Genomic DNA, 10,018 nt, shown 5'->3' on the forward strand with positions numbered 1-10,018 from the left:
CAAAAAGAAATTAATCATAAATCAAAAGATGTTATGCAGGTTAAAAATATAAGACAAGAGCATATAATTTTTTATTTTTTAAAGACCTTCCTATCCCATTTTAATAAAATGGGAATTCTTTAGCATTATTCCTTGCATCATTAAGCAAATGATACAAGAAAGCAAGCTTATAGAGAATGAGCCAAAAAAAAAAAAAAAAAAAAAAAAATTCCCATTTCCTTTACCCATTCCCTCCAATAGTTTTGTCTAGTTCTTCCTTGAATCTATTCAAGCTACCAACCTCCACAACAGATGGAAGCTTATTCTGGCAGTCAACCTGCTGGCTAGAGGCAAACTTCCATATATCTTGTCTGCAACTGTCCTTCCTCAATTTTAGTGTTACAAAGACTACATAATATAAGCAAATCTTTTTAAACGAATTAAGTATGAATAAAATACTAAAGAAAGTCATCATGAATTAGATGAAAGGCAACAATTTAACAAAATAATAATAAAAAAATAAGATTTCTAACAAGAAAAATAAATGCTTGATGAGACAAGACCATGCTTGAAAATCCAACTGACATTTGTGAAATAAATGTATTAAATAATTATGAATTAGATCTATATTGATTAATGGCCCAAAAGAATATAATGACCACTGAAGGCATTCAGATCTCTATCTTTGTTTATAAAGTGTTAATAATTTAAGTTTTAATTTCACAGAAAATATACACACAAATATTAAGAAAAATGCTTTTTAATATTTTCAGTATTTTTAATATCACATGAGTTGCTAACACAGAATACCATACCATTTAAATATTCAGCTTAAGCAAAAAAAATTTTGATAAAAAAAGACATTTAAATAATAACAAATACTAAGGAAAAAATTGACCACTCTGATTTGAATTAAACATACATGTCATTTATATTTATTAGTAATTAATCATGCTGATCCTATCAAGATTACTATCAGTTTATAATTCTTAATGCACAGCCACCATAATAATACAGTAGTTCTTGTTTATTTTAAATTTATCACCTTCTTGTTTCGTGTTTAATTTAAACCTGTCGGCAAGAAATTATGTATAGATATACATATATATATGGACTTCTTTTATGAATATATCAGAAGAAAATTCTTTTATGTACAAAATGTGGACAAAGAAGAAGCATTTTGAAAGGTTATTAAAATTTCTGGGCTTAGCAGTTCCTATTACACTTTCAATAAACTTTAAATGTTCCAAGTTTAATGTTTCAGGTTTAAATGTTCCAAATTTAAATGCATAGCAGAAATTTTTTCAGAGGAGACAAAAACAGTGTATTTATAATGTAGATCAAAGGCAATTATCCTTGTCAACCAGACCAGACATTTTGTAATAAACTTTCACTATCTATTTAATTGATAACAATGAATAAATTTTAAATAATGCAGAAAGTATGCAAAATTAAACAATGATGCATACCAGACCTTCATAAATTAATCACTGATTTTGCTATTTATTTTGTTTTAGTTAATTATATGTAATTATAAAAAAATGCTAGCTGATGATAATCATGCCATACTAATCAATGGAAAAAAAGCAAGGCTCACATATACATCAAATTTCTGACTGAACCACAACCTAACTTAAACACAAAACAATACTGTGCCAATTTCAAGTTTAATACTATTATTTTATAGTAGTAATGCATTAAGAAGTATAAATGATTAGATTACCAAAAATTGAAATAATGTATTATCAAACTTGGTATTTTATTTTAAAGAACAAATAATTACCAAATGTAGACATTAAACAGTTCTTCCAAAATAGGATCAAATGTACAACACAAATATTTACAGGGACGAATAAAACTGCGGGGTAAGTAAAATTAATTACCCCATTTTTTGTTGTTACTTGCTTTTCTTCCTCATCAAATATTGGAAGGCAAACTCGACTTATCTAAATTATCAAAATATGCTTGTTTTAAAGCTGCTTTTGCTGATATACGTTTTGCAGGATCGTATACTAGCATATTCTGTATTAGGTCTACACCATCAGAATCTAACTGGGAAAGAGTGGATGACAATATATTTTGTTTCCAACTGGGAAATGAAGGTTTATAATCAGGAAGTTGGGTGACTCCAGGCCAGGTTTCATCCGTTGGGGTGCTCAAGATCCTGAAGATGCGAAAGAGCTGATCTATTTCTGAATCACCATGAAAAAGCGGGCGCTTCTGAGCCATTTCAGCAAAAATGCACCCAATACTCCATATATCAACGGGTGTGGAATAACGAACTGACCCAAGAAGCACTTCAGGAGCACGATACCATAAAGTAACCACCTCGTGAGTATAAGCACGCACTGGGATACCAAAGGCACGTGCCAATCCAAAATCGGCTATCTTAATTATGCCCTTCTGATCAATCAGTAAGTTCTGAGGTTTCAAATCTCGATGCAGTACTCTTCGCTGGTGACAGAAGAGAATTGCCTGAAGAATCTGATAAAGATAACTTTTCACAAGCAGCTTATCTATATACTGTCCACTTGGAATGCTATCCAAATATTTCTTCAAGTCCATAGAGAGATATTCAAACACAAGATAAATTCTACTTTCCTGCATTAAAACATCTTGTAAAGATACAATATTTGGATGTTGAAGTTCTCGAAGAAGGGAAATTTCTCGAATTGCAGTCGATGGAACACCTTCGTCTTCACTTTCCAGACGAATTTTTTTCAACGCAACTAACTGTCCAGTTTTCTTGTTCCTGCCTTTGTACACAACGCCGTAAGTCCCTTCACCAATTTTTTCAACTTTAACGTAATCCTCCATATTTGATTATAATTATAATAAGTAATTTATAATAACTTTTTATTGCTTATATTTCTACGAACCAATGAACTAACAAATGATTACAATCCCGATGAACAACACAGCCAACCGACAACCCATACGTTAAAATTCGTTTCTCCCGCTTCGCAATAAGTGAAAAACTCTCGACTCCACTGACTATTAGACACAACCAAGTCACCATATAAATTAAATAAAAATCATGCCTGTGCAAACAGGAAAATATAGAAAGCAAAAGGAGTAGGTGTTGTTAATTGTAACGCTTCCTTTTATTTTCAGCTTTGTAGTGATCTGTTCCTGAATGTAACGTTCAGAAACAGATCGAGATTCGAAATGGAAAATTTTATAAAACGGAATGCTTCAGCATAATACGTGCAGGATGCAGTTAACGCGAATATATGATATCAATGCGTCTGGAGAACCACAACGGATATTCGGCGTCCATTCTGAACTCTGCATACAAGCACAATTCACTGACTGCTCACAGCTTAGATATTTCAGCAAAAAAAATAAAAGCAAACGCTCCAAAATAATATTATATGTGTAGGTTCCAAATCTAATAGACAATTCCCGTTTTAGGAGAAAAAATGGAGTTTAATTGTTCGTTATTTTTATATTATACGAAAGAAAACAGCATAATCATATTGAGTTCTCTCTACTCAGTTAACACTAGCTTGTGATTGTGATATTCTTTTAATAACGGAGTTATCACTACTATACCTTAAATTCTATTTGTTAGCATGACAGATTCTCAGTGACGGAAAGTGGTATCACCAATTGTGAATCGATTGAACAGGTCAAGGAACCGAGGAATTCTGATGTACTCGAGGAATTCTTAAAGGCCTCTTCAATCAGACTTATATAATTAGTATTGGCAGATGATGCAAAAAAACAACATTATACAGCATCAGTCAAAAAAAATCCCATTTCACATATCCATCCCTTCCAACAGTTTCCCCCTAGTTCTTCCTTGAATTGGTTCAAGCGATCCACTTCCGCAACATCTGATGGAAGTTTGTCCCAGTAATCAACTACCCGTTGGATAAAGGCAAACTTACACACACACACACATCTATTCTGTAACTATCCTTCCTCTATTTGAATTGATACCCCCCCCCCATGTGAGTAGTCTGAGCAAGAGGAAGAATCCCATCAGCGCTCGGTTTGTTAAATCCATTAAAAGCCTTAAACACCAATCAAATCTCCTCACAGGTGCCTATTGTCCAGATGCTGCAATTTGTAGAACTAAAGCCTTTTTTCGTAGGAGCATCCCTTTGTTTCCTTCGCCAATTGTGTTCCCCTTCCCTGTATTCGTTCCAATAGCTCTACATCCTTCTTAAAATGAGGACTCAAGACCTGTATTCAAGATGTGGCCTTACCATTGCCTTGTACACGGAATGATCACCTCCTTATCTTTTCTAGCAAAATTCCTGTATATCATTAAAAACCCATGAGCTGACCTGGTAGCCTCTCTGTACTGCTCAGAGAACTATATCTGACTGCACAATTATTCACTCGTCTTTTTAATTTTCCAATACCCTGAGTGTAGTACCACACAGTAAGTTCATCTGGGATTACTGCACCCCATGTGCAGTACTTTGCATTTGTAAATGTTAAACCTCAATTGCCATTTGAGGTTTGCCAAATTTAAAAAAATTTAGCAGCCCAACTGCAAAATTTTTTAAAATTTTGTTGCTTGTTTGTGCGGAGATTTTTTTTTTTTTTTTGGTTTGAGGTTTGCCAAATTTAAAAAAATTTGGCAGCCCAACTGCAAAATTTTTTAAAATTTTGTTGCTTGTTTGTGCGGAGATTTTTTTTTTTTTTTTACGCTCATCAGCAACAATAGCCATAGTGCACCGTACATATGGCGACTTTGTTGCAGTAGCTATAGCATCATTACTGTCATTAGCCACCCTGCCAAACTTAGTATCATCTGCGAACTTAGATATTAAGCCTGATACACCTTCATCGGTATCACTCATAAATGCAGAAAACAACAATGGGCAAAGCCCCGAACATGGACTCCACTGACAATATTAGTCCAAGAAGAGCAATGTCCATTGGTTACTACTCTCTGTCTTCTCCAACTCAACCATCTCTTTATCCACAGCAGTAACTTGCCCTTAATGCAACACTGCTCCAATAGGTACAATAGTCTTTCATGTGCAACAGTATAAAAAGCTATCCTGAAATTCATTTATATGATATCAAAATTATTTTTTACAACCAGTTCCTTTGTGACCATATCATAGTATCCAATCTAATTCATCAGAAAAGACTGCACCCTAACAAACCTATGCTGTGTGTGAACTACAACAGCAGTTTTTGCACTGCTTCTTTAAACAGTGGCTCCATTATTTTTCATAGAACAGATGTTAAGTCAATTAGCCAACTTCAAGAGGAATGAATTTTTAAAATGAAATATTTTTTAAAAATTTGACTATTGCCAAACTGGGTTTGAATTAACAAGATTTTATTCGAACCGCAGAAGATGGGATTCGAATAAAACTACACTTTCACTTTAAATGAGATAATATTTTTCGATAGATTGCATAAAGAGATGCAATAAAGAGATAATATTTTTCGATAGATTGCATAAAGAGATAATATTTTTCGATAGATTGCATAAAGAGATAATATTTTTCGATAGATTGATTTAAAACGGCTTAAGGATCGACTGCTTGACCATCTTTATCTAGACTATTAATTTAAATTTGCTTTGTTAAATATTCTCATATTTAATGTCTGCGTTGTTCTCTGTTCTCTGTTCTGCGACATTCTGATTGATCCGATGTAATTTGCAATCTCTCATTCAATTCAATCTTCCATCATTGGGGAACACCTCGTATACTGATGATATATTAAGGAGTCCTTATGTGCTGTGATGTAATGACTAGATCGTAGATATAGCTTAGCTTAATTTTCAGCACTCACCTCATAGTAATCCGCTTAGTTGGTTGAAAGTTTTACCATGTACATAGTGGTTATGAGATTCTAATAACTTAAAGAAATTATAAATTTAAAAACTAAGTTATGGGCTTTAAAAATTTTTCTAAGAAAGGAAAGTGCACCTTCCATTCTATGGTTGTCTAATTAAAATAAATGAAATGAAGTGAGATAAAAGCTAATAGTCGCGCACGAGCGACTTTCGAAATCGTCTTCAGTTACCTATAGTGGGGAGGGGGCTAAAAAACTTCATCAACTTTGTCCTGGTCCTTCTCATGATCTCTGAGAATGGTATAAAAGTTTACTAAGCTATATCTACGATCTAGACACCTCGTATACAAAATTCTAAAAGAATTTTCTTTATACTTTCATTCTTTACACAGTATATATCCCTTAATCCATTGAAATCTAGTATCTTCAAATCTCTCTCTCTCTCTCTCTCTCTCTCTCTCTCTCTCTCAGTTTTCAAAATGTTCACCTTTTCCATGAACATTACGATCTCAAAATACACTGAGTGTTTACTGAATTATGACCACCCCTATGAAAACTGAATGCGACCCGTTGACCAAGAGAATTAAGAGAGTGCGCAGTTAGTCAACCATCATAAAATACATAAGATGTCATTGATTCAGTAGGTAGTAAAATTACGAGCGTGATGGGTAAAAGGAAGGATTTATCGGACTATGATAAAGGACAGATTGTGGGAGCTCCACGAGCTGGTGCCTCTATTTTCTAAACGGCTGAACTGGTGGGGTGTTCGACAGCCGCTTTTGTTAAAGTGTAAAAAATCCAAATTCAAATTCAAACTATTATATTAGGGCCACCCGTAACTTCTTACATCTACTAATATATTTATTTGTATGTAAATTGCGTTGTTAAAGTGTACCAGCACTGGCGTCAAAATGGTCAAACAACGACCCGACGGCAAAAATGCAGTCAGCGAGAGGTTGAAGTTAGAGATGAGTGCCAGGTGCGACGACTCGTACTGGCGAACAGGCATAGCACTGTTGAAGAGTTGACTACCCAATACAACGTGGGCCAACCTGGAACAAAATCTGGTATGACCATGCGTCACACGCTCGCACATATGGGCTATACCAGCAGACAACCAATAGGGCATACTCTCCTAATCAAGGTTCATCGGGGTAAAAGACTCATCTGGTGCAAAGGGCATGCCAGTTTCATGTTAGAAGACTAGAAGAAGGTGTGCTGGTCGGATGAGTCCCGATATTTACTCCGCACCGAGGGTGGTTTGGCACGGATTTGGCATCAACAACATGAGGGTTTTCATCCTGTATGCATGGTATCAAAAGTACAGGCCAGTGGAGGCGGTTGTATGGTATGGAGCATATTTCACTGGCAGGAACTTGGACCTCTGGTGCATGTGGAACAACGTATTACTTGTCTCCGCTATGATCAACTGATTGCTGACTGTGTTCACCCTGCTACGTTACAGGTTTTCCCGAATGGTGATGGTGTCTTCCATGGTGACAATGGGCCGAGCCATTGGGCCTTTGTGCAGGAATGGTTGAGGAACACAATTCTGACTTCCAGCATATCGATTCGCCTCCGAACTTAACCGATACCAGTCCCATAGAGCACTTGTGGGATACTATGGAAAGGCATAGCAGGCGTCTGGATACACTAATCACTGCCATACCTGCATTATTAGCCGCATTACCATCTACCTAATATTTCCTGCGAAGTATTAGGTAGGTGGTCATAATTCAGTGATCACTAAGTGTATGTAGGTGTTCTCAGTAATATATGAAACATGTTTACTGGGTCCACATTATTATCAATTTTTTTTTAGGTAGGTGGTCATAATTCAGTGATCACTAAGTGTATGTAGGTGTTCTCAGTAATATATGAAACATGTTTACTGGGTCCACATTATTATCAATTTTTTTTCAACCTTCATCAAAGCTAACAATGTTTAAGCTTCGCCGATCTGGATAATGTTTCTAGCTCAAACATAAAGAAAATAAAAAAACTCATCTTTTCCATAGTGATTTTTAGATAGGGCTTTTTTTAAACCTAGCCACCAGCCTATAAGATTGTACTAGCAATAGTGTAGTAATAGTAATAGAGGCATGTGATGCAAGAAAGCAAGCGTATGAGGTTATGCAGCATCAGCCAAGAAAAAAAAAATCACACACCCGTTCCCTCTACATGTTTGTCCAGTACCTCCTTGAATTTATTTAAGCTATCAACTTCCACAACGACAGATGGAAGTTGTTCCAGTAATTAACCACCCGCTGGCTAAAGGCAAATTTCCGCACATCTATTAGCATTAGCATTAGTATTAGTCGATGCAAGAAAGCAAGCTTATACAGCCTCAGCCAAAAAAAAAAAAAAAAAGCCCTTCCCATTTTACCCATCCGGTCATCCCAAATGTTTCTCTAGTCCAGCATTAAATTTATTAAAACTATCAACTTCCACAACAACAGATGAAAGTCTGTTCCAGCAATCTCATGCCTGTTGGCTAAAGGCAAACTTCCGTGCATCTATTCTACAACTGTCTTTCCTCCACTTGAATCTATGCCCCTCAGATTCTTAGTATGAGCAAGCGGAAGTATTCCGTCAGCATTGAGCCTGCTGAAACAGTTCAAGGGCTTGTACACCTGAAACAGTTCAAGGGCTTGTACACCTAAATCAGATCACCTCGCAGGTGACTAGTCTCCATATGCTGCAAATTGCAGCATTTAAGCCTTTCATTTATAAGTGCAACCCTTTGTTCCTTTCACCGATCTTGTTGCCATTCTATTTACTCGTTCTAGCAACTCTAAATCCTTCCTAAAATGAGTCTTCCAGACCTGCATACAGTAGTCAAGGTGTGGCCTGACCAAGGCCTTATACAAAGGGATAATTACCTCCTTGTCTCTGCTAGCAAAATTCCTATATATCATTGACTAAACTCCATTACCAGCTCGGATAGTCCGTCTGCACTGCTCGGAGAACTTTATATCTGACTGTACAATTACCTCTCCCCAGGCCTTTTTCATTCTCCACCTCCCTGAGTGTAGTACCACGCAGTTGGTACGTTTCTCTTGTGTTACTGCTACCCATATGGAGGACTTTGCATTTGTCGATGTTAAACATTAGTTGCCAGTTCTCTGCACATTTGCCTAACTTTTCTAGATCCTGTTGCAGTAGTGTACTGTCTTTAGTGTCATTAACAACCTTGCCAACTTTTGTATCATCTTCAAACTTGGACCTTAAGCCTGATATACCCTCATCGATATTATTGATAAATACACAAAACAAAAATGGGTCCAGCAGCGAACCCTGGGTGACACGGCTAATAACATTAGTCCACGTAAAGCAGTGTCCATTTATTACTACTCACTGCCGTTCCCCATTCAATCATTCCTTATGCAATGCAGTAACTTTCCCTTAATACCATACCGCTCCAATTTGAACATCAGTCTTCCATGTGCAACAGTATCAAAAGCTTTCCTGAAATGCAATTATATAATATCAAAATTATATTTTGCATCCATTTCCTTTGTAACACATCGTAGTATCCAAACAAATTGGTCAGACAAGACTTCCCATTAACAAACCCATGCTGTGTCTAAACTATTGCTGCTGTCTTGTCTAGGTGATCCTGTATCACCTCACTAACCAATGACTCCATTATCTTCCCCGAAACAGAAGTTAAACTAACAGGTGTACTATTATTATATGTGTCACCTTTCGAGCTCCCTTTGTGAATTGGGGATAAATTTGCACATCTCCAGTGCACGGGTACCTCCCCTGACTCTAAGAATGTTATTAAGGATTTAATGTCATCATTAAATTAGCCAAAAAAAAAAATAAATAAATTTCCGCGTTACCCTGAGAGAGAGAGAGATGATGATGATGATATTCAGGTTGGGCTTGGCAAGCTCATACTCACCAGATGAGAGTCCCTAGGGTATTATGTTGCCTGATGCTCAGGAGTGAGCTCTGGCATTCAGTTGGGCAGCTGAGAGCTTGATGGGCCCCTCATATTAATTTCTTCGATGACATTTACCCTACACCTCAAACTTTCATAGACGCCCATCAAAACAGTCCCTACACCTATCACGCACGCACGCACGCACACGCGCGCACACACACACACACACACACACACACACACACACACACACACACGGAGCCGGAAATAATCAAAAAAGTCGTAGAACTAGAACCGGAACTCTTGCTCCAGCTCTTTAACCTATGCCTCCCAGTGGGAGCATACACGTAAGATTGGAAAATGGCCAATGTTAAA

General features: G+C 36.6%; 1 protein-coding gene across 1 annotated transcript; it reads right to left on the bottom strand.

Annotated features, from left to right (window-relative positions):
* Positions 1-1,830: 1,830 nt before the first annotated feature.
* Cdk1 (Cyclin-dependent kinase 1) lies at positions 1,831-2,924 on the bottom strand. The gene has a single exon (XM_090385605.1). It carries the CDS (start codon positions 2,794-2,796, stop codon positions 1,897-1,899), a length of 900 nt encoding a protein of 299 aa, XP_090241731.1. The 5' UTR covers positions 2,797-2,924; the 3' UTR covers positions 1,831-1,896.
* Positions 2,925-10,018: the final 7,094 nt, after the last annotated feature.

The sequence above is a fragment of the Mastigoproctus giganteus genome, chromosome 12, assembly GCF_048544385.1.
Source record: "Mastigoproctus giganteus isolate SK-2022 chromosome 12, ASM4854438v1, whole genome shotgun sequence".
Taxonomy (NCBI): Eukaryota; Metazoa; Arthropoda; class Arachnida; order Uropygi; family Thelyphonidae; genus Mastigoproctus; species Mastigoproctus giganteus.